The sequence below is a fragment of the Choristoneura fumiferana genome, chromosome 19 (assembly GCF_025370935.1).
Source record: "Choristoneura fumiferana chromosome 19, NRCan_CFum_1, whole genome shotgun sequence".
Classification (NCBI taxonomy): domain Eukaryota; kingdom Metazoa; phylum Arthropoda; class Insecta; order Lepidoptera; family Tortricidae; genus Choristoneura; species Choristoneura fumiferana.
Genome location: NC_133490.1, coordinates 2,639,392 through 2,665,866, shown reverse-complemented (window position 1 = coordinate 2,665,866; position 26,475 = coordinate 2,639,392). Strand labels below are relative to the sequence as shown.

General features: G+C 39.0%; 2 protein-coding genes across 2 annotated transcripts in view; one reads left to right on the top strand and one right to left on the bottom strand.

The window, feature by feature from the left end:
• The window catches only part of LOC141438591 (calcium-dependent secretion activator-like), a 45,791-nt gene that overhangs the window by 6,949 nt on the left and 12,367 nt on the right, over positions 1-26,475 (bottom strand). Inside the window, exons 2-5 of the mRNA XM_074102456.1 lie at positions 7,957-8,045; positions 6,371-6,457; positions 3,012-3,102; positions 1,797-1,890 (exon numbers count right to left, since the gene is read on the bottom strand). Of these exons, the coding sequence (XP_073958557.1) occupies positions 1,797-1,890; positions 3,012-3,102; positions 6,371-6,457; positions 7,957-8,032 (348 nt within the window). The 5' untranslated portion in view covers positions 8,033-8,045. The remainder of the gene's footprint in view (positions 1-1,796; positions 1,891-3,011; positions 3,103-6,370; positions 6,458-7,956; positions 8,046-26,475) is intronic.
• LOC141438770 (uncharacterized) lies at positions 24,599-25,957 on the top strand. The gene is made up of 4 exons (XM_074102728.1): positions 24,599-24,835; positions 25,036-25,108; positions 25,452-25,535; positions 25,677-25,957. The coding sequence occupies exons 1-4, from the start codon at positions 24,739-24,741 to the stop codon at positions 25,936-25,938; spliced, it is 516 nt and encodes a 171-aa protein (XP_073958829.1). The 5' UTR covers positions 24,599-24,738; the 3' UTR covers positions 25,939-25,957.

Sequence of the window (26,475 nt, the reverse complement as noted above, 5' to 3'; positions counted from 1 at the left end):
TAAATAGCAGCCTGAGGTATAAATAAACCTAAACTTGGAAGACTCCGTATAAAAGACGAAATCCTTAGAAAAATATTACTTAAATAATTTATTGAATCAGGCGTTACTTTGCGGAGGTCCATATCAATGAACTAAAATAATTTCCTTGCTCACCGCGACCTTACGATAGCTAAGCTTATGCAAAATATGCGTGTTCATGCAGTTCCTCCACCTCCACACTGTAAGAACACACACAAATCACACAAACCCATCTATCACCACCACCACACTACACTGACGCGTTTCGAACTCAAACAGAGCTCATCTTCAGAGTGACACAACCGTACACCATGCTACCAGTTGTTAGACTAACGAACCACAACCACCGTTTTAACTTGTCACTGTAACTCCCCAAGTACCCACATACGTTTTATGAAACAAACAAAAAACTACCCACAAATTATTAATAATTTTTTTTAACCGTCCTTCAAAACTACCTGATTTTTATTTATTTACTGTCAAGGCATGTTTTATTAACTACCATTGCTGAAATTAGATCCAAGCCGTAGCAAGGGAGATGAAACTAAATTTACCTGCTCATTAATAATAGACCCCATACTGTTGTATCAATTATCTCCATGCATTCTAAAACATCGAGACGAAACCCCTTGCCACAATAATGTAACACTTCATACGAATCGGAGTCCGATAAAGAATGATTTAGTTCAACAAATGTTTGGCAAAATTCGACTTATCAGGATGCTCATTCCTATATGCCGAAACATGCTCTTTAAATCTAGCATTAAAAACTGCATTAAAGGTAGCCTTTAAGACTAACAACTCTTTGTACTCTAAACTTTGTAACCACAAAGAGAAGGTAGATAAAGGAACTAAATCGGGTGTATACAAGCTCACTTGTAATGACTGCAGTAAAGTATATGTTGGTCAGACAGGACGCAGTTTTAATGAGCATGTTTCGGCATATAGGAATGAGCATCGTGATAAGTCGAATTTTGCCAAACATTTGTTGGAACTAAATCATTCTTTATCGGACTCCGATTCGTATGAAGTGTTACATTATTGTGGCAAGGGGTTTCGTCTCGATGTTTTAGAATGCATGGAGATAATTAGATACAACAGTATGGGGTCTATTATTAATGAGCAGGTAATTTAGTTTCATCTCCCTTGCTACGGCTTGGATCTAATTTCAGCAATGGTAGTTAATAAACATGCCTTGACAGTAAATAAATAAAAAATCAAGGTAGTTTTGAAGGACGGTTAAAAATTTATTAATAATTTGTGGGTAGTTTTGTTTTGTTTCATAAACGTATGTGGGTACTTGGGGAGTTACAGTGACAAGTTAAAACGGTGGTTGTGGTTCGTTAGTCTAACAACTGGTAGCATGGTGTACGGTTGTGTCACTCTGAAGATGAGCTCTGTTTGAGTTCGAAACGCGTCAGTGTAGTGTGGTGGTGGTGATAGATGGGTTTGTGTGATTTGTGTGTGTTCTTACAGTGTGGAGGTGGAGGAACTGCATGAACACGCATATTTTGCATAAGCTTAGCTATCGTGAGGTCGCGGGTGAGCAAGGAAATTATTTTAGTTCATTAAATATTACTTAACTTTTTCGTGATGGCTACGGAACCCTATTTCGGGCGTGTCTGACACGCTCTTGCCCGGTTTTTTTATTATTTAGCACACCTCGTCACACGTATTGCTACGAAATTTGCAATTATTTTGTTCCTGTGCCACTCCCCCCCCTAATAGTGTGACGTAATTTATGGATGTCCACTTAGAAGAACAGAAAAATAGCCTACCTGAGGGTCTTGGTCCTTGTCAGAATGGCTGGCGCCGGACGGACTGGGCGACGGCGCAGGCGCCTCTCCGGAGCTCGCGCTCCCCGTCGAGGTCCTGCGCAGAAACGATCTACACGATCTATAGTATTAAGTCGTCAATGTAAAATGCCATGCGTTTGCATACACTGAGTCGCTTATAAGTGGTGTTGAGGAAAGATCTATTCGAATAGTGATGAAATTTTTGGTCAAATGTAGATCTTGCTTTTTTAAACTGTTTCCGCTGCCCATGGTAGTAGGTACTAGAGTGATCGCAGATGTTGTCCCGAAGGCTCAGATGGAATTTAGCTTCAAAGTGGGTTTGTAAAAATTTAAGTCACCACCTGTAGGTCATTGTGAGTCCTTTCTTTATCGATTTGGTTGGTCATTCAGTGTATGCAGACGAGTATGGAAATGTATGATCTAAATTATTAAGCACTAATTAATTTAAGAAATATCTAATAACTGAAATATTGCATAATTTTGATTTATTCTAATAAGCTTAATCTATTGGGTATTTACTTTATTAAAAATACTATTAGCAAGTACTTGCTACAATGCTTTGTGAGACGAAATGGTCGTGAATGAATATTTTTAAAATAGTTTTGTCAAGTACAAGAACCTCCTGCCATAAAGAAAGAATTTGAAAATGGCGTAAACCTTCGGTTCGGTAATTAAATTATCTGATGCAAATTTGATGTGCGTCAAACGCGTTTATCGCATGAAACAACCTAGCGCTTTAAGGCCAGCTGATTGCTTCGATAGACCTCGTAACCAGAATCACGAGAGTGATATATAGTCACTGTCATTAACGCGGGTGGTCTTTAGGTTTATGATATTATGATAGTGACTGTCCTATGGTCCTTTAAGAAAAATGTAACTCTGTTTTGAAAAAAAAAACCTTGTTAAGTTTCTTTTTAAACAGCTTACAACAGGGGTTTTCCGGACCGGTGGTAATTTTTTGACCTAGACTTTGCTTGGAGACGTAGGTACTAACTCGTTTTCATTAGCAATATAGTCACCAGCACCCATATCTAACACAACAAAGCGTGCATTAATATCTGATACGACTCTTTTTCTAAGGCCGGCTCTAATTCTAAGACTGCATTTATGTTTATAAAGTAACGCCATTCTGAAGTTCTTTCTATAACAGGCCTTAAGTGCATTCTTAGGGGTTGTTTGTCTCTAGTTAATACTCACGCGTGAGGAGGGGGGGCGAGGGCGGCTTCCCGCTGGCGGGTCGCGGGGTGTAGGGGGGCGGCGTGCGGCGCCGTTGTAAGCGGGCTCGGACCTACGCAAATATAAATACGACATTCATTATTACTTAAGGAACTACCCGAGGTTTTCATCGATTTTTGACAAGTTTTGAATCGTATCTCCTACTTTTGCCATACAGATAGAATTATAAGTCAAACGGCTGTCGGTTCTCTAATCTTTTATCTCCATTTTTGTCTACCGATTTTGAAAAAAAACGAATACTTAATTTTGTATGATTTTTTAAAAATTCTCTGAAAAAGCACTTATTTCGTATCTCTATTGAAATTAAAGATCTAACATATACGAAATCTACATATTTGACGTCTCTAAAAACTGGTCGAGGGTTTTTATTTGAAACTAATTAACTCAAAAGTTAAGGCCAGAAAACCAGTGTTTTAGCCTAAGATTGTTCGACTTTGATGCCAAATATCTCGAAGACAATGAACTTTGAACTAAATATGGATACTTACTATATTGCTTCAAACCGTTGTTGTTAATAACAAGCTACAAAAAAACATTAGAAAACTAAGGAATTCAGATCGAAGGTCATTGGGGCATGGGATCCCCTTAATTACGACCAACCCTTTAGGCCTGAGTGTGTTGAAATGTGGTAATTAAGCTGCGAGTCACAAGGGAATGAAATTTGAAACAATGACGTATGCATCGCCATATTCCAAGCGAATGCCCAATATATTGTTGATCTAATCATTAGATCCATATGCTCCATGCTTCATATATATATATATCCATTAGAATCTAATGGATATATATATGAAGCAGGGGTGTCTGATCGGTCGGCCTCTAGAATCTAGATACTATTTGGCCGAGTGCTCAAGTGTCATACATAATTATGATATATCGTATTTCTTTCGACTAGATACAGAGTGATTCAGGAGACAAACAGAACTTAACCTACCGCTACCTTAGTTAAAACTGCTATATCGTATAGTATTATTAAATTATTTATTAAGTGTGACCATGAACTTTGTAAACGATTTAACTGGTAGGTACTTTTTGTTGTTTTGACTAAAAAGGTTTTTTTAAATGATGAATACAAAATGTATAAGAAAGTTGCCGAAGTTTTATGAATTGTTATACTAATATAATGAATCAAAACACGCATTTAAACCTTTCCCAAAACCGAACCGAAGCTTTAATCAAAATTAACTGCAAAATTCTGCCGATAACCACGCTTGGCTCGTCAATTCAACTTCGACTGGAATACCTAGAACTGAAGTGGGACAAAACTTGAATCGTCCAGTAAATTGAGAAAGTTTGAACCGAGAACAAATAGATATTAAAATTTTGCATCGCTGCTAGAGCCTGGCTAAGCTAGCTAACTCTGCAGAGAATAATATGGTAACACTGCAAATAAATGTAACGCATTATTATGTACGTGATTAGACGTTAAAATACAGTGTTGCCAAATTATTCCGTTGCAGACTTAGCTTGGCCCGGCTCTAGAGACACGTCGACATTTAGCTAATAAAAACGTAATGTTATAAGTAGAGAATTCGCGGTTGGCATTTCAAAAAATAAGGTACCATCAGCCAAATATGTAGTCTACCACCCTAAAGTTGATAATCGTTTGCATGTCACAAAACAATAATGCCATTAGACGTGTCTGTCAGCTTGAAAGTTCAACTTTATTTATTATTATTATTTATATTCATTTGATAGGAACTTGTTTAAAAATTGATAGACCACTTATTTGGCTGATGGTACATGTGTTATAAAGTTGCCGATTAGCTATTGCTCTAAGCTTCTCTTGAAAACAATAGGTAGGTATCAAAATTGTTCTGAATTAGGATTTTCTTTCTAACTGTGACCTCAATGCTTGTATTAAAACAATATTTACGAAATGCTTGATATTTACGTAGTTCGTAGTTTTTTATAGTCACGGAAACATTGGGATGTTAATTATTGTACTAATTGATTTCAAACACGCTATATGTTCCACTATAATCATTGTAATATTTTTTACACTTTTTCTGATTGAATTAAAACTAGTTTAACATTAATAAGATTATTGTGAATAAGAATTTAATTATTACTCTAATTTAATTATGATTCCGGAATAAAGCACTGCGGTGTCGAAGAGAAAGGGAACCATAAGAAAGTAGTCATGTTAAGTTTTTTTTTTATTCGACTGGATGGAAAACGAGCAAGTGGGTCTCCTGATGGTAAGAGATCACCACCGCCCATAAACATCTGCAACACCAGGGGTATTGCAGATGCGTTGCCAACCTAGAGGCCTAAGAATGGGAGTTCAAGTGCCAGTAATTTCACCGGCTGTCTTACTCTCCACGCCGAAACACAACAGTGCAAGCACTGCTGCTTCACGGCAGGATTAGCGAGCGAGCGATGGTGGTAGCAATCCGGGCGAACCTTGCACAAGGTCCTAACCTGCTAATATCTAAACCAGTTACTTTGCTCACCCGCGACCTTATGAAAGCTACGTTTATGCAAGAAATGTGTGTTCATGCAGTTCCTCCACCTCCACAGCATGGTGAACGATTGTGATTCTCTGAAGATGAGCTCTGGTTGAGTTCGCTACTGACCCTCAAATCCATTTTGGAGTGAGTCAAGAGTGTAGCGATAAATCGCTACAACTAAAGCCAGAGACCAGAGCCAGAGTTCGCCTTGATGATGCTTGAAAATCTTCGCCCTCGCCTTAACATTATATAGCTTTATATCTTGCAGGTATAAGTAGCAGAGATGAAGACTATTTTGTTAAAACGACCAAATCGTCATAAGGCCCAGTTCTCAAAAGGACATGTAGAAAGCCTATAACTTCCGCTCCGAATGACTTGGTAGCAAAACGACTGGTTTTTAAAATGACCGCATCGTATAGACACACGTTTAGTTCAATAGTTCCAAAGGAAGACCATAACACACCTCGCACCTCTGAATTTTTCGAAATTCATGTGCGGAATTACATTTGAAATTTACCAAGAGCTTTGCGGTGAAGGAAAACATCTTGAGGAAACCTGCACAAACGTGTGAAGCGGTTCAATGGTGCGTGCGAAGTTCCCAATCCGCACTGGGCCCGCGTGGGAACTATGGCCCAAGCCCTCTTGTTCTGAGAGGAGGCCTGTGCCTAGCAGTGGGACGTATATAGGCTGGAATGAATGATGAATGAAGACCATAACGTCGGCTGCACGGTTGATGTCATGCTGGGTTGGGACCATTTCGTGACAATATTTTTATCTCCATTTTTCCATTTTTCTTCTTTTTATAAAAAATTCAGGAATAAATATTTTTCTTTCTTTTTTTTTTGTTTTTTTTTAGACTTAAGTTACCTGGTAGGCCTGCAGTGGATCCCCGAGGCAGCTCCGGCTTGCCCCGGACCGACGGCCTGCCTCCCGCCAACGAGGCTGGTGGGGCAACTGTGAACAACAACACACGAGTCAATCGTCATCATCAGACAGAAGACGTCCACGGCTGAACAATGGCCTTTAGAAAGCCACAATGATCGACAACTCGCCACTTGCATCCACCGGTTGTCTGCAACTCTCACGATGTCAGTCCACCTAGTCTAGTGGGAGGCCTGCAAACGCTGACACAAACAGAGTGGCCCCCTTAAGCTCCAGAGAGTTGGTAAATTTTGAAAATGGTGGCAGTAAACTATCAAATGAACAAGGAAAACCTGTGTTTGCTTGAATATTAGTAGTACCTATAAGAATAAATAGCGCCTCACTTATAAAATCTAGGTAGCTACTTGGAAAATTCCGTACAAAATACAAGCTTTTATTTAGTTTCACCTGCCCCGTTGTCTGTCTGTCTCTGTCTGTAGTCAAATCTTGCAAGTTAAATTCGACCAACTACCAGTAGTCGGATTGACTTGAAATTTGGAATACTCATGTAAATTGCGTGACAGTACAATAATCTGGCTCTGACATCCTGGTAGTCCCGCTAGGATCGTCTCTGCAGGACGGACTCTTCAACGGTTAATGGCATCGACTTGAAATTTGGTATGCAAATGTAAATGGGTGACCATGCAAGTAAAGTCGACAAAAGTACAGTCAGCAAAAAAGCTTGTATTCAAAATAACATTTCGTTACGGCTACAGAAACCTAATAGGCATGTTCGATACGCTCTTGACCGATTTTTTTGGGGTTGGGTCGCGTTAAGAGCCAAAGACAGTAAGTTCTTGCTTTTGGTTACTTGTTTTTTTTATAATTTTATATCAGGTGCTTTATAGGCGATGGCGGCGTGCAGTCGGGAAAATCCACTATCGATGACGGGGAAGGAGGACCCTGAGAGTGCCGGCCTCTCACCGGCTTAAAAATCCGGCTGCACATCCCAAATTCTCAGGAGCTATTGGCTACTACAAAATTCGTAAATCGAAGTCCATCCGTACCGTCCCGCTGACGCTAATAAGTATTATTTAATAGGAGAGTGAGAGGGATGGTACGATCATCATCATCCCAGCCTATATACGTCCCACTGCTGGCACAGGCCTCCTCTCAGATCAAGAGGGCTTAGGCCATAGTTCCCACGCGGGCCCAGTGCGGATTGGGAACTTCGCACGCACCATTGAATCGCTTCGCAGGTTTGTGCAGGTTTCCTTACGATGTTTTCCTTCACCGCAAAGCTCGTGGTAAATTTCAAATGTAATTCCGAACATGAATTTCGAAAAACTCAGAGGTGCGAGCCGGAGTTCGAACCCACGACCCTCTGCTTGAGAGGCGATAGGTCAAACCACTAGACCACCACGGCTTCGATTTTCGAATTTCGTAGTAGCTTAGCCCTTCTTATTACGAGGAGGAGATAATTGGAGGGGCTTCCATTTGTGATGGTTTACTTATGTTTATTTATTCTATTAGGTGGCTGTTTGTTAATTTTCGACTTTCTAGTCTACCCTGTTTAATAAAAAAAATCTTACCAGGTTGTAGTTTGTTGGAGGGTGGCTTCTTGCGGTCGTCATCACTGTCCTCCTCTGAAGAACTGGGGTCAATCATTCTAGCTTAGTTTCTGTAACAAAGAAATAAACACAAAATACTACTCCGTTATAGCAATGGCGTAAGGAAGCAACCTTGTATCAGGACTATAAAGTAAGTACCTACAGTGGCTGGATCGTTTTTAAGTGAGAGAGAAAGTGGTCTTCGGATGCAGCACCTCGCAGTTTGTGTACGGTCAAGGGCAAAGATATCGACACGGCCAAAGTTACAAAAATATGTATACGCGACTCTATGCATCAAGGCCGTGTATACATATTTTTGCAACTTTGGCCGTGTCGATATCTTTGCCCTTGACGTACAGTCACCAGCACCAATATCTGACAGAACAAAGCGTGCATAAATATCTGATGCGACTATTTATAGAGCCGGTAGGACGTGTCAGATAATTTGCTCGTTCCGCTGTAGCAAATATTATTGCAGCGGGGCTACTCCGAAATTCGAAAATCGAAGTTCGTGTCATTCCATCCATTCCATTCCATCACTCTGACACTTTCGCACTCCCAGACCAACACCGCATCAACTCAAAATAATACACCATTTTAATTTAGAATTAAGTCAAATTTCTGGAAGGTCTAAATTAAAATGGTGTATTATTTTGAGTTGATGCGGTGTTGGTCTGGGAGTGCGACTTAAAGGTAATAAAAACCAATTCTAATTCAAATTCAAATTCAAATCATTTATTTAGTAAATAGGCAGCAATGGGCACTTTTACACGCCATTTTTTAAACGACCAGCGCCAAGAAGAATGCGCCGCAAGAAACTTGGCAGAAAGTCATTTTTTCAACATAAAATAATTACAAATAAAATTAAAATACTTAAAAACTACTGGTACACAATTAAATAAAAAAAAATCCACAAAAAATAATAATAATACAGGGATGTATGGGGTCCCTTTGTTACAAAACTAAACACTAACTATTATCTGCGTTCAGTGGAAGCGTAGACTGCTTCCATCGTCATAAATTAAAAAATAGTAATAATAAGTGTGAGAGGGGTGGAACGTACGAACTTCGAATTTCGGAGTAGACCCTCTGGTGACTATTACGCAAGCTTTGGCATAGGTACTTGTCGTTGAAGATAGGGCTGCCATCTCTAAAATTTGGCTACCAGGACAAGACGCGTGAAAAACCCGGATTTTGGAGCCCGAAACCCGGACATGTCAACAGGCTTAGGTTTTTGTTAAACTTGATCAGTAGGTATAATAAAATATAGGCCAATCAAATAAGATCCTTATAAAACGATTTACAGCTTGCTGGAAATTAATTCTTCAAAAAATTCTAATTGCATTGGTCTAAAAATTAAAAATATTTTTAAACCCGGACTACAAATGAAACCCCGCCCGGACGCTCCCCGGACGCCCTCTAAACTAGGACAAATCCGGGGAAACCCGGACGGATGGCAGCCCTAGTTGAAGACGTCACGTAAAATAATACCTAGCGGGAGTCGAGTTGTTACAGCACCACTCTATTGATGGTACCTACCAACCAATTAACAATCATAAATATTGGAAGAAAGGAATTTAATCCCAGAAAAGGATCTCTTCCATCTCTAAGGGGCTGTTTCACCACCCACTGATTAATTTTATTTGACGGATAAATTTAATCAATCGATGGTGAGCCGAATATTCATTAGGTATACAGTTTTTTAGTTCATCATCCCAGCCTATATATACGTCCCACTGCTGGGCACAGGCCTCCTCTCAGAACTAGAGGGCTTGGGCCATAGTCCCCACGCGGGCCCAGTGCGGATTGGGAACTTCACACGCACCATTGAATTGCTTCGCAGGTTTGCGCAGGTTTCCTCACGATGTTTTCCTTCACCGCAAAGCTCGTGGTAAATTTCAAATGTAATTCCGCACATGAATTTCGAAAAACTCAGAGTTTAGAGTTCAGAGTTTTTTAGTTATCTGGTAGGAAACTCTAACAAAATAATAGTATAAATGACATCAAAATCTACAGCTAAATGATAAAAGGCGGTTGAATTACGTTTGAATAATCGCAAATAATGTAAAACTGTTAGTACATTATTCCTTTTTTTTTAGGGTTCCGGAGCCAAAATGGCAAAAACGGAACCTTATAGTTTCGCCATGTCTGTCTGTCTGTCTGTCCGTCCGCGGTATTGCTCAGGATCTATTAATGCTATAAAGCCTTAATTTTGCACGGATATATAAGTAAACTATGCCGACAAAATGGTACAATTAAAAATTAAACAAAATTTTTTTTTAGGGTATCTCCCATATACTGAAAGTGGGGGTGATTTTTTTTTTTATCCAACCTATAGTGTGGGGTATCGTTGGATAGGTATTTTAAAACCATTCGGGGGTTGCTAGAAATATTTTTCGATTCAGTGATTTGTTTCCGAAATATTCAACTTTAAAGTGCAAATTTTCATTAAAATCGAGCGTCCCTTCCCCTCTAAAATCTAAACCGGTGGGTGGAAAAATTTGCAAAAAATCAGGATATCTATAGTAAGTATTTCAAACTTTCAAGGAAAACTATAACGGCTAAGTTTGCTTGAGAATTGTTAGTAGTTTGTGAGTAAATAGCAGCCTAAGGTATAAAATATAACTAAACTTGGAAGATTCCGTATATAAAATACGAAATCCTTAGAAAAATATTACTTAATTTTTTCGTAATGGCTATGGAACACTATTTTGGGCGTGTCCGACACTCTCTTGGCCGGTTTTTTCATATATATTTGGCTGCAGCTGAAAATCATCTCTTAGTACGTTATTGTGTACCTTATTGTTTTTAACTCCCGATGCAAAAAGAGGGGTGTTATAAGTTTGACCGCTGTCTGTGGCACCGTAGCTCTTAAGCGGGTGGATCGATTTGAATGCGTTTTTTATTCTAAAGCAGGTTTTCTAGCGATGGTTCTTAGGCATGTTTCATCAAAATCGGTTCAGCCGTTTTTGAGATATTGAACTTTGAAGTGACAAAGTTGGGGCTTTTCCAACTTTTAATTGGTTAGGTTAGGTTATATCTCGTTACTTTATTTATTTGCCGATTAAACATTTTCTTCTTTCCTTCCAAATTAGTATGATTATGATTAACTGCGTAACATTTAAATGTGCGTATGGTCCCTCGTTAGCTGACTTTAGCTGTCAATTAAGGCTGTTTTATTTGTAAATGGACACGTGCTAGTGTCGGGGTAATTCCCAGGGAGCTAGCCTAGCTCCGACGAGCCTGACAGGGGTCCTCCCCAGTGCGTTGTAAACTACAGCCCCAACCTCACGTATAGATGTCGTTGCGATATTTCTACAATCTTTTTGAACTTCACTTGGCAGGCTACTGTGGCTACGGTTAAGTCAACCTTTTTAGGGTTCCGTACCTCATTGTCAGTCAGCAAAATGGTGGCCTATACATCGCAAAATAAGGCCGGACCCGGACATATACCGAATAGTTTCCATCTATCCGTAGCGTAGCATCTCTTGATATTAAAAAGTATAGCCGTTACTGGCCGTGACTCCCGCGGGAACAATGCAATTTTTTGGGTTAAAACTATCCTATGTCTTTCCCCGGGACTTAAACTATTTGTATACCGAATTTCATCTGAATCGGTTCAGCGGTTTAGACATGTAGAAGTAAAAAACAAAAAATAAACAAACAAACAGACTTACAAACTTTCGCATTACTAGCTTTTGCCCGCGGCCTCGCCCGCGTGATATTTGGTTATCGCGCGCTGTTCCCTCGGGAGCTGTGCATTTTTCCGGGATAAAAAGTAGCCTATGTCACTCTCATGCCAAAAATCACGTCGATCCGTTGCTCCGTTTTGACGTGAAAAACGTACAAACACACACTTTCGCATTTACAATATTAGTATGGATACTTAGTGAGATATTAAAAACTTTAAAGGGGAGGAGCCATTCTATCAGTCACTATCAAATCTTACCACGTTAGGGTAAATTACTGGCCACTATTCAAAAACCTGCCACCTTATACTAAAAATGAATTATTCCATTTCATCATCATCCCAGCCTATATACGTCCCACTGCTGGGCACAGGCCTCCTCTCAGAACAAGAGGGCTTGGGCCATAGTTCCCACGCGGGCCCAGTGCGGATTGGGAACTTCGCACGCACCATTGAATCGCTTCGCAGGTTTGTGCAGGTTTCCTCACGATGTTTTCCTTCACCGCAAAGCTCGTGGTAAATTTCAAATGTAATTCCGCACATGAATTTCGAAAAGCTCAGAGGTGCGAGCCGGGGTTCGAACCCACGACCCTCTGCTTGAGAGGCGATAGGTCGAACCACTAGGCCACCACGGCTTAATCCATTTATAGGTGACGAACTCATTTTAGTACAAGGTGGCCAGTTATTGACGATTTACCCTATATTCAACAGAAACGTAAACAACATTATTTAGAGCGCAAACATCAAATTCTTATGCCTTTCCATTCCACGTTTAATATAGAAAACAGGATTGCCCCGTCTGCCCGTAAATTTTGTTCTACTTACGTAAAACAGTAAAATTTTATCCACCATTCATAACGACGCTATGGATACGTGCGGTGTATACAGATCCTAACTTTTACTTGAATCAACAATTCTTTGGGAGTAAGTAGGATTGTTCTATAGTACATTGTGTCTTAAGGGCGGTAAATAAGGAATTACGAACGAGAGTCTATTAGAAGCCCGAAGTCGAAGACTGAGGGCTTTAATGAGTCGATGTTCGGAATTCTAGTACCGCCCGTGCGACATTCAATGTTTTTCATCATATTGCAAGTAAAATTTTATATTTCTAAAAGAAAAAATATAATTGTTCCAAATATTGGCGATACCTTAGGCTGCGCTCTTGGAAGCGTCGCCCTCCCCTCCCTCAGCATGTGCTTGAGCCGCGTGTGCATGTGGTCCTGCTGCTACGCCATGCGCAGCAGCGCGTGCAGCACCATCAGTACGGGCACGGACTCATTAATTTACCGACCTTGGGCTTCATGACAAGACAATTTATACGCGCAATGACTCATTTACCGACCACGGGTTCATGACAAGCACATTAAGGTCGAGGGTTTTATATGGGGGTTGCAACCAAGGTAGCCTGCATGTTACGACACTGTTACGAGCAAGTGTGATGAAAAAGCTCTTACAGGCTTGCGAGGCATAAAACCCTATCCTACTAATATTATAAATGCGAAAGTTTGTTTATGAGTACGTTTGTTACTCTTTCACGCCGGAACGGCTGGACGGATTTGGATGAAATTTGGTATGTAGATAGCTGGACATCTAAAATAACACAAAGGCTTCTTTTATCCCGATATTACCCCGGGATAGGGATAAAATCTTGAAATTTCTGCCGCTGGGTTTAAAGTCTTACAGCCTTATTCATAAAAAAACCTTAATTGAGGTTTTGATCGGTCTGTTACTTAGCAGACTGATTAAGCTTAATAGACGGTTGTCAAGAAGTATGATTCATAAACGCTTGCTAGCAGTCTGCTAGTTGTTGAGCTGCTGATACACGGATTAGACGCGTTATGTTGGCCACCTTGACAAATCAAAGACAAAAATAGCCTAATCGATAATTAAAAAAAAAATTGACAGCAGTGACAGCAAATTAGCAGGAAAAAAAATAAAAAGCGTGATGTTTGTTTTCCCGCCATTTCCGATCCGCATGTTTACGTTGTGCAAAAAGCCATAATTATGTTAATCATCCTAATTTTTTTCATATTTATTGTTAATTTATTGTTGCTAATTTAGAGGATTTTTAAAATACAAATTCCTGAAAATAAATTTCCAGTTTTTTTTAATCTTTGCGTAGCCCTGCCTTCACTATAAATGTCTTCGGTATGGTTTTTGCTCTTGTCAAAGTCAGCTGTTCAAAGTTGTGGCGGCCATTTTGTGACTTAGCAGGGAGATAAAGGAGGGTCTACGGTCCTCTAACTTTAGCAGAGCCTTGATCGACTGATTAGCGCTAACAGACGTTTATGAATCATGTTTTTTAGCATCGGGCCTTCAAGGAGCCTTCAAGGAGGCTCTAACTTTTATGAATAAGGCTGTTAAAATTTTGGACAGTTATTCTTAATGAAGTAAAAGAATTTCCTTGCTCACCCGCGACCTTAAAAAAAAGGTCGAAGGTTGAAGGTTGAAGGTCGCGGGTGAGCAAGGAAATTCTTTTAGTTCATTGATATGGACCTCCGCAATGTAACGCCTGATTCAATAAATTAGTTATTCTTAACACAACCTCAATGAAGACCACGATATAAAATTGAGGAATTCTCAGAGGAATATTGTAAAATCCCGAAATTTCAATTGTAAGTACCAGATAGAATACTTAGTTAACGCGTGCGAAGCCGCGGGTAACTCTTAGTAAACTAATAAACGAAATAAATGATTACAAAAAATACCCATCGGATTGACGTGCAAAATTAAATTCCAAAAATATGTTACCTACGTACTTGAATACCTATTCTTTAAATTAAATCTTTAAATCTTTCTTTAAAAAAAGTTGCATGAGTAAATTGAAATTACCTAGGGCAGAAGTACCGCTTGTGGCCACTGTACCGTTTCAAATATACGTTTGAAAATAATAGTAAGTAGGTACCTAATAAAACATTACAAACTTTATTCGTTTCAGTATAAACTTTTGAAAACTCATAAAAAAAATTGTTTTAATACTATAACTTTTTATATATTACTTCAAATGTCAACTGGCCAAAAACGGTCTTAAGGTGGTCAAAACCGGTACTTCTTCCCTACGTAATACTACCCCACTAGAACACTCCGGACTCATTCACCTTTCACATGTATTCAAAAATTCCTTCTCTTTCAATACTCGTAGAGTACCTACAGCAATGAAGGCCCATAACGTTTCGCGAGACCGTCTCAAAGCCTGCTTTAGCTTCTGAATTAAGCCCCTGAAATTACAGCAGTAACTGCTTATGTTTAATGAGATGTTCAGTTGCCTACACGTGCCCGACATGCACAGTTGGTTGCTAAAATATTAAGTAATAAAATGTATCATCCCAGCCTATATACGTCCCACTGCTGGGCACAGGCCTCCTCTCAGAGCAAGAGGGCTTGGGCCATAGTTCCCACGCGGGCCCAGTGCGGATTTGGAACTTCACACGCACCATTGAATTGCTTCGCAGGTTTGTGCAGGTTCCTTACGATGTTTTCCTTCACCGCAAAGCTCGTGGTAAATTTCAAATGTAATTCCGCACATGAATTTCGAAAAACTCAGAGGTGCGAGCCGGGGTTTGAACCCACGACCCTCTGTTTGAGAGGCGATAGGTCAAACCACTAGGCCACCACGGCTTGTATAGTCGACCAAAATGTATAGTCGACCAATAAAACGCTTTACCAATTTTAATAACAGTACCTATTTCAGAAAATAAGAAGCCCGATTGTCATATCAATTGACTGTGAGTGAAAATAGGCTATTACGTTTTAAGCGCTACAAATGACATTAAACCTTACGGTGGTAAACCAATTTCTTGGTCGACTATACAGTCAAAAGCATACTTGGAGTGAGTAAAAATACGGTACGGAGTAGTTAAAAGTTTTAAACTCGTGATTTTCACTCATAGTCAAAATACCACCAACTACTACTCGTGACCACGGCCACTGCAATGTTGCCGAAACGTAGCGGTAAATATTACTCGTGTGTGTTAACGTGATAAGTCATTGGTGGTATTTTGGCTACGGAGTAGTTTGTAGAACTATTTGTATGGTAGCGTTTACGCACTAGATCTGGAATAAAGAATATTTGTATTGTATTGTATTGTAGATCCGATTCCATCATCCGATTTAACCATACGAATAGTTTTACGCCAACTCCGGTCCGGTACCCTTAGTGTAAGTTTTCAGTTACAAAATACGTCTCGTTCGCGTATATGGAAACAGGAACAGCGCCTCTAGCGGAACGTTTGCGATGTTCGTGTTTTCATACAAATTGAGATTTTAACGCGAACGCGATCGAGACGTATTTTGTAACCGAAAACTTACACTAAGGGCAACGGACGTATTCTCACGGATTCGGATCGAACGTAGTGTGACACCGGTCTAACAGACCTTTGGTGAGGGCTTTTGGATATACACAAGAATACGATACAAATTACATTCTTGTTTAATAGTAGATTATTGTCGTGGCCTGGAAGTAGGCAATTGCTGGCTGAGTATGAGTATTAAACGGACGAGCTTGCGAGTCCGTTTAACTAATACGAAACCAGCAATTGCTATTCCAGCCGAGACTAATATAAAGCTTTCTCAAAAATGGTGAATAATTCTGAAATAGAATAAACTTTTTCTCCAAAATATATAATAAAATTTAATTTTTTTTCCAATATTTTTCTTATGCTTTCCCGCCTTTTTTCATTAAAAATAAACTGCAGGTGTATTTTTCCACCGAAAACACCACAAGCTATTCAGACCCAATAGAAAAAGTCCGGAGTTCCAACAAAATATCTGATACCGGCCATTAGACTTGGCTGTATACGACTTGTGCCAACATTTCCGTGGCCTTTTTAACTTTAAAAAAAATGTGACTGATTGCAGGCGCGCTAATTCATTATTGTCGAGCTAGCGCGCCTGCAATCTTTTTAACTTTATAATTTTTCGCTGACCATAAACTATGCACTTCACCTTCTGATATGTAAAGAATAATGTCAACTTTTACGCACATTTGTGAGAAAAAGTATATATTGTTGTTTAAAAATCACAGAGCAGTGTACAATGATTTTACAAAAAAAAGAAAAAAGTTTGTACCCTACAATCCACTACTGCAAGGAAACTCGCTTTCACGTAAAATAACCCAACCAGCAAAAAGTTGGAAAGCCCCCGACATTGTCACTTCAAAGCTCAATAACTCAAAAATGGCTGAACCGATTTTGATAAAACATGCCTAAGAAACATTGCTAAAAAACCTGCTTTCTAATAAAAAAATCGCATTCAAATCGGTCCACCCGTTTAAGAGTTACGGTGCCACAGACAGACACACATAGCGGTCAAACCTATTAGTGTCAAACATAACACCCATCTTTATTAAACCGACGTAAACGACGACGCCATCGCGATGGCGTCTATTACATGGTCTGAAACTCCTGGAGCGGACCTCTATTAGCAGAACATGGAGGCAATTACGAAAAATTACCCAAAAGCATAAACAAAAATGTTTTACATTAAACCTTTATATGCAGGTAGGCCAGAGAGTAAATTTACAGAGAGGGTTCACCGTTAGTTTCATGATGTATGTACCTAGACAGATTTGAGTTCATAGTGAAAGTAGCGTTGCATGGAGTCATTTTTTGCTAAAACATTGTTGTACAGTCAGCATGAAAAGTAGCTGGTTACTTTTGAACTTTGTCGTTTTACAGCCACGTACTTAATGCGATACCAGATTGACAAATGTGTTAATGTGACGGAGTAAAAAAGTAACCAGCTACTTTTGATGCTGACCGTACAATAATTGTCTTAGGTTTTGAGTTTTTTTTAAACGTACTAGTTTTTCAGGTGATCCGGGTAATATCGTGTTGATGACAACACTAGAAACTAGAAAGCTAATGTCGTTTGGAACATCTTCGGGAAAACGAAGAAATCTGACGAGTCTAGTTGTACGTGACGATCGGATGGCCAAGTGGTTAAAGAACCTGACTATGAAGCTTGAGGTCCCGGGTTCGATTCCCGGCCGAGGCAGATATTTGTATGAATAATACGAATGATTGTTCTCGGGTCCTGGATGTTTAATATGTATTTAAGTATGTATTTATCTATATAAGTATGTTTATCCGTTGCCTAGTATCCATAGTACAAGCTTTGCTTTGGTACTAGGTCAATTGTATCAATTGTCCCATGATATTTATTTATTTATTTTAACTGTATTAGGTACCTACTAGGGGTACAATCATATCACTAAACAATAATGCCGATGAGACAAAATACAAATACAAATACAAAATACTTTATTTAAATAATCATTGAGCCATACAAAGAATTCCATCAGACATCCAAACCTAGCGAGCTTATTTTGACGTCTTCGGTGCGAGTAAACTTATTAGAAAAACAGTAACAGAAAAAAGAGACGTGTCTGTCAACTTGAAAGTTTGACTTTAGCGACATATTCATTTCATAGGAAGTGGCAATCAGTGGGAAGTTGTTTAAATACTGATAGACACTTTGAGTAATCCGGTATTTTGGAAGTAATAATAATATATAAAAACAATCTTATATCACAATATACTATTGATTCACACAAATAGTAACCAATAATTCACATTAAATCCAGAGTACTGTTGGTACATAGTATTATATTTACCTAAAAACATATTATCACTATAATTTATATGTACACGATTTTGAACATGAAACTAACCGGAGACTCACTCATAATTTAATGAATATTATAACGATAACTCACGTCTTAAATCGAGTTTAGCTCGCACTTGTTTCGGGTATTTCGTAGCCTTCTCAGGAGCACGCGACTCGTCCGCTGCCGCAACACGCACACTGGGCTCGCTGTGCTCGCGCGAGCACACGATTGATAAGGTACCTACGTTCAGCTTCTTTTTTATAAGTCATGTATAACGGTATTAAAATGATAGGTATTGTAACGGATAACTTACGGCTGTAATATGACGGCTACCTACTAACGCGGATAACTGCAGGGCTACTGCGAAACTCGAAACCCGAAGTTCGTGTCGTGCGGTCCTCTCGCTCTCGTATTAAATAGTGTAAGCGTCAAAGGGACCGCAAGACAAGAACTTCGAGTTTCGAGTTTCGTAGTAGCCCTGCTGCTGCGGCAGCCGCCGACTCGCGTTGCTCCTAGGAAGAAGGGCTATGAATTAGCCCGAAACATGTGGAGCTAAACTGGATTTAAGACGTGAGTTATCCGTTAAAATATCATTCAATAAGAAGTGACTCTCACGGTAGTTTCACATATCAAAGTCAAAGTCAAAATTACTTTATTAAATTTAGGCTATAACAAGCACTTATGAATGTCAAAAAAAATCTACCACCGGTTCGGAAAAACCTCTGCTGAGGAGAATCCGGCAAGAAACTCACTATACATACAATCTATAACGGTGTTATGCGAGTTAACATATTGAGCTACCTACCTGGGCTACTTAACCTATTTTTTTTTACTATCCGAGCCTTCAAAAATACACGATGAAGCACGTAGCGTCTGTTTCTAGTTATTTCATTACTCTTTGTAAGCTTTTATAATTGCTAGCAACCCTCAGAGGCGGCCATTTTGCTCATAAAGCTAATTAAATTAGGTACGTTAAGAATACTAATAATTTTATAAGGTTGAATATTTAGACGAATTAAAGCTGATGTGGGTTGGCCTTTGGACGTAAATTATTCGTAAAAAACTTTAACTTCGCTTTAAAATGACTATAAATGTGAAAATAAAGGTTAATGGTGTGCGTTTACAAAGATCATTAAGGCACTGGTCCATTTGCTGAAAAAACACAATTTAGTGTTAAGCTGAGTTTAATAGTGTTAAAACGTATGAAAGCCGGGTTTCACGACTGAATAACTGAATCTAGATAACAAAATATTCGAATTGATGTTTTTTTTTAAAGAAGTGTGAAAAATAAATCAAAACAAGAGAATCTTTAAAAAACTTTAAGAGAAATTTTCTCGCGCTGCTAGGCAGACTTGACACCTCACACTTCAGTCTATACTCGTGACCATGGCCACTGTAATGTTGCCGAAACGTCGAGGTAAATATTACTTGTGTGTGTAAGCGTGGTAAGTCCGTTGGTGGTCAAAATCACGAAAGCTTAAAACGTTATAAGAGAATGTTTCATGACATACAATAGTGCTGATAATCCTTTTTTAGGGTTCCGGAGCCCTTATAGTTTCGCCATGTCTGTCTGTCTGTCTGTCCGGGACTATCAATGCTAGAAAGCTGTAATTTTGCACGGATATATATGTAAACTATGCCGACAAAATGGTATATTAAAAAACTAAAAAAAATTTTTTTTAGGGTGCCTCCCATAGACGTAAAGTGGGGGTGATTTTTTTTTCTCATACAACCCTATAGTGTGCGGTATCGTTGGGGTTTGCTAAGACAATTTTTCGATTTAGTTATTTGTTTGCGAAATATTCAACTTTAAAGTGCAAATTTTCATTAAAATCGAGCGTCCCTCCCCCTCTAGAATCTAAACCGGTGGGTGGAAAAATTTGAAAAAATTCAGGATGATAGTAAGTATATCAAACTTTCAAGCAAAACTATAACGGTTAAGTTTGCTTAAGAATTATTAGTATTTTAAGAGTAAATAGCAGCCTAAGGTATAAAATATACCTAAGCCACAGAATAAGTAATAGTACAAACTATGGAAGATTCCGTATAAAATACGAAATTCTTAAAAAAATATTACTTATTTTTTTCGTAATGGCTACGGAACCCTATTTTGGGCGTGTCCGACACGCTCTTGGCCGGTTTTTTCGTCGTTAGGTTACCTATATCTATCGTTAGGTGCTATCAAAATCCCATTGTCAATACATGACCGAACGTATAGCGTGTGATTCTATTCACCTAGTTTCGTCAAAGTCCGTTTGCCATACTAGATTGACTGTTTTAGAATCAAAAAAAAAATGAGAAACAAAACGCCCATATTCACCTAGATCAAAAATATTATGACATCCAATCTCAACACGGAAGAGTTTGTAACGTTATTGCCACAACAACGTCAGGATGTCGCTCGTAACAGAGCTCGTAAGGCCCTCAGGGATTTTAGAAGGGTGTAGTTTCTCATGCGGGATATAAATGCCCCGGTTCGCGCCTCACTTTGGAGGCCCATGGGAGGCGGCAGTAAAACCAGTAAAAACATTTCTCCTTGGTTATGACAAATGCGTTGTACGTGAGGCCTCGGAAAGAATAAAAAAATGCATGAGGCGTCCCTATGGGCTGTGATGTCTTTATAGTAAGTATATATTTTAGTTTAAAACGATGTTTTCAACTGAGAAAAACAACCAACTAGTACAGCTTTGCGTATAATGGGACAATGTCAAAGGGTTTCCACCAATCACTTGATTATTATATAAATGACCTGTTCAAAGCGAAGGCTACATTGTATTGTATAAGTTTTTATCCCACTAATATTATAAATGCGAAAGTTTGTAAGTCTGTTTGTTTGTTACGTTGTCATCACGTCAAAACCGCTGAACCGATTTAGATAAAATTCAGTACCTATACAAATAGTTTGAGTAGGCTATGTCCTTCCCGGAACCATTAGGATAGTGTTGTTATCCTGGAAAATTGCCTAAATTAAAATTACCTGTAGAGCAGTTTCAGTTTCAGCAGCAGCGAAAAAAGGCCGTGGTGGCCTAGTGGTTTAACCTATCGCCTCTCAAGCAGAGGGTCGTGGGTTCGGACCCCGGCTCGCACCTCTGAGTTTTTCGAAAATCATGTGCGGAATTACATTAGAAATTTACCACGAGCTTGCTGGTGAAGGAAAACATCGTGAGGAAACCTGCACAAACCTGCGAAGCGATTCAATGGTGCGTGCGAAGTTCCCAATCCGCACTGGGCCCGCGTGGGAACTATGGCCCAAGCCCTCTTGTTCTGTGAGGAGGCCTGTGCCCAGCAGTGGGACGTATATAGGCTGGGATGATGATGATGATGATACTTTTTATCTCGATATTCCCACGGGATAGGGATAAAATCACGAAATAACAACCGCTGAGATTAGGTCAGTTGTTTCGTGCAGTTGAGTCGTCTCGTGATCATGGCGCAACTGTGCCGAAATATCGAGCTTCTCTAAAATCAAGGTACGCGGAACAAAAACCGAATTTGAACCATGAAATTTTCAATATTACCTAATCTATTACTACGACTTAATTTTCCAGGTTACTATTCAATGTTTTTTTAGAACTGTCTATAAATTATATACTTTAAAGTTCAATATCTCAAAAACGGCTGAACCGATTTTGATAAAACATGTCTAGGAACCATCGCTAGAAAACCTGCTTTCAAATAAAAAAAACCGCATTCAAATCGGTTCACCCGTTTAAGAGCTACGGTGCCACAGACAGACACACAGACACACATAGCGGTCAAACTTATAACACCCCTCTTTTTGCGTCAGGGGTTAAAAATAGCTCGTATCACAACTAAATAATAAATGGGTAGCTATTTACTTATCATCGCATTTGCCCTATGTCGTAGGGTCTCCAACAATCTCCAAACCAAGTTTGAGCAGTTTAATCCAGACAAACAGATGGACAGTTACTTTCGCTTTTATAATATTAACTAGTATATAAACATTTGAAATTTACCACGAGCTTTGCGATGAAGGAAAACATCGTGAGGAAACCTGCACAAACCTGCGAAGAAATTCAATGGTGCGTGTGAAGTTCCCAATCCGCACTGGGCCCGCGTGGGAACTATGGCCCAAGCCCTCTTGTTCTGAGAGGAGGCCTGTGCCCAGCAGTGGGACGTATATAGGCTGGGATGATGATATAAACATGCAGTACGAACCCACTATAAAACATGCCCTCGACATCCACTTAAAAATCCTACTTAAACAGCATATTACTCGTCGGTTCTAAAGCACGTAATGAACGTAAAAAACTTTTGATGACCGCTAAGCCTTCCCTGGAAAGCATAACGAAGCTTTCAGAAGCCCCGAGTTACCGCGTTATCATTTACCTACTTTGAACCTACACGGTACCTACTAAACCTCTGCCGATATTCTCTCTGTTGCTTCCAAACCTTTAAAAAACCGGCTAAGTGCGTGTCGGAGTCACGCACTTCGTGTTACCAATACTCGCCAGTCGCCGCCCTTGCCAAGCGGGTTGGCGAGCACAGTAGGTATAAAGGATATAAAAGCACCGTACAAATATTTATGAATACCTACCAAGTGAATTATCTCGTTGAGGTGGCAATGGGCAGGCTATGTAGTACGGAGAACAGCGTAGAATAGAACAGCATAGATGGCCCTTGAGTACTATTATCTATTCTGTGCATTTAGGCCGAAAAAGTTCTTAAGTGGAGATAGACAATGATGGAGCTGTGCTGTGTCATCATTCCCAGCCTATATACGTCCCACTGCTGGGCACAGGCCTCCTCTCAGAACAAGATGGCTTGGGCCATAGTTCCCACGCGGGCCCAGTGCGGATTGGGAACTTCACACACACCATTGAATTGCTTCGCAGGTTTGTGCAGTGCTGTGTAATTTTTTCTAACCTGTGTATAATGTGTCACTGCTGTTATAAATAAATTATTTTCTTTCTTTCTTTCTTTCTGTGTACGAGGATAGGTAGATGAAGATTTTCTATTGGTTCATGAAAAACAAAATTCCTCGCTACGCTACTCATCCTCGCACATCTCTGGTGGAAACGCAGCCTAAGTGTTATAAAGTTACGGGCTCATAACTGGCGGGCAACACAGTCCTATTCAACCCTACAGTGTTGCTTTTTTATTCGACTGGATGGAAAACGAGCAAGTGGGTCTCCTGATGGTTAGAGATCACCACCGCCCATAGACACCCGCAACACCAGGGGGATTACAGATGCGTTGCCAACCTAGAGGTCTAAGATAGGATACCTCAAGTGCCAGTAATTTCACCGGCCGGAAGTAAATTAATTGCGTATGAATTAAGGTTTTAGATTTCTTTTAATTTGGAATCCCCTTTACCACGCTTTACCTAGTTTTAATAATTGTATCGTTAAAACAAAAACTTTCAAGCGACATGAGTCGCGATGGCTATCTGCAGGGCTACTACGACACTCGATACTCGAAGTTCGTGTCGTGCGGTCCCTCTGACACTTATACTATTTAATACGAGAGCGAGAGGGACGGTACGATACAAACTTCGAGTTTCGAGTTCCGTAGTAGCCCTGCTGTTTTTTAACCCCGTGCGTGCTAATGTAATGTTACAAGTTTTTAACAACCATGAACCATCAACTTTTTTTATTGACGTTGGTTGGCTACAAATAGCACAACTTTTTAAAACACGACTAACGTGCTTTGATAATTTAAATATTAATATAGAATATGAATTAATATCATTAAAAAATAGACTATCGAAGCTTATGTCTTCTTATCGTTTAAAAAATGTTCGACAGGATGTTTGCAATGTTCTAATAAATCAGAGGCGTTTTAAAGCATGACTGAAACAAACTATTCACACTTTTTATATGTTATCTGTAGTAGGGCTGCCAACTTCAGCAGTATTCTCGAGATTTGGGTTTTTTTAAACATATGTGTCAACTGTACCAGAATCTTTCGAGTCAATTATAGTTATTCTTCAGAATGTAATATTCTCAACTTAATATGAGCCATTTCACTACCGGAAAAAATAAATTAAGCGATAATGCAGAATTATAGAAATTCATAGTTGAAATTTAAACAATTTAACCAATATTTGTAAATTTTGAACATGAAACTACCGTGAGACTCACTCATATTAACATGTCGAGCTAAACTCGATTTAAGACGTGAGTTATCCGGGTCATTATATTTAATATTTGTAAATATTCAATATACTCAGTTATTTTAATATTTTCATTTATTCTGGAATTCCGGTAATGTGAAAGGCGGACTTGTTAACTCTCTAGCAACTAGCAAGAAACGGGAATGCTTAGCATTCCTATATATACTGTAGTCTTTGTTAGCATTGCTCTGGCAATACAGATCAACAAATGTCATGTCAGTCAGCAGCCCTACTTACTTTTAAATGGTCAACTAACGTACTTTTTGTTTGCGAACAGTCGTGTTTTGCTATTTTATTTATTCCAAATAAAATAAAGTATTCAGCATACTAAACATGAATAAGAATGCAGAAAATTGCAACGCTGAGAATTCCGCGGAGTCGCCACCACGTCCGCGGCGTCGTTCGAGTTTTTTTGAACGCAGAAGCATCGGTAAAAACAAGTCTAGTTTTAAATCAAATTATGCGATTTTAACTTAGTGTTTCGTCATTTATGTAATGTAAACATGTAGTGTGTTATAGATAGATATATTACAATGATTAACCGGTAGTTATATTGTGTAAAATTGTTAAATTCATGTGTAACTTTTATTAAAATGATACACAAAAAATAATGGTAAATTTCTACCACAGTGCCCGAACCGACGATGGATATTGATGTTGACGAAGAAAAATGTGAAGAAGATGATGACAAGCAACTCAGACAGTATGTATTAACTACTATGTGTTTGAAAAATGTCCATAGTAACAACTTTTCCCTGTTGCTCACTCACTGGTCCATAATAATTTTACATAAATTGCCCTTTTTCTTACATCATAAAAGGAAAGGATTAAGCATTGACAAATCAAGACTGCTTACCTACAAATAATTTCTTTTGTCAAACTAACTCAACTGCCTGCTGAAATATTGCAGAAGAATTTGCGGATACACTGTATAAAAAAATAATTTTGGACTGATCCAGGCCATAGCATATGAAAGGTTAACTGTGTTCATGTATGTCTCTGTATTCTATTGGCTAATAAATCATTATTTTATTGTATCTCAACAGGTACTATGCTCAACTAATGAGTGAAAAAGAACAATGGAAGGCGGAGGTGAAACATAGACGAGGCATACTGCATGATGCCGAATTGTAAATATCTATTGCAATTTTTTTAAACATGTCAATTTTTTTTTCATAAAGTTCACTGAAATAAATGACTGACCTTTCCACAAGTTTTTTTTAAAAGCAGTGACAATATGGGATATCTAAACCAGTACCTTTCAATTTCAGGCAGCTTAACATGGCAAAGAAATCTGACAAGGTCAGGATAAACTACAGCATTCTGTCAAATGAGGACATCGAGTTCCTCCGAGGCAAACCCAACTTGACAGACCTCGTTGACAGTGTCAAGAAGCTTCAAAAGGCCACCACTGCAACCTACGCACTGTACAAGAGGTTGGGAGAACTGGATAATGTAATATTGGAGAAAGCTGAGAGCCAAGTGGAGAGAATGACCAGGCATTTGTTGGAGAATAGTGCGGGGATTAGTTAAATATATGTGTTGTAAGTAAGATTTGATTTTTATTGTCATCTGCCACCAAGCTACTATGGTTAGATTGTTAATGTTGCTTGGGACTTATCGGTTTTCTTGGTTTTACTGAAGGTTGAAATGTGAAAGAAAAGGAAAACTGGTTTTGTGTTTCGAGTTCTCACTACCCATTGATTAATTTTATTTGACAGATAAATGTGATGCTGTCTCTTTCTATTTGTACAAAACAAACAGAGATGGCATCACATTTATCCGGCAGATAAATTTAATCAATGGATGGTGAAACGGGGTAAGTGTACCTGTGCACACACAATCAACGGAGAAATAATAAATTTACAGACTAATGAATAAACTTTTTTCATCATATTTTGTTGGAAAATTTAGAATTTATCTTGCTTTGTCAACTAGTTTGCTGAAGTTTACTGAAACTAAGATAAGAATAATAATAAAAGCTGAAGACAAAATTGGCAAAACATTGTTCACTACATATCAACGGTTGAAAGGAGAAATTGACTAAGTGACAGTTTTGTGAAAATTCAA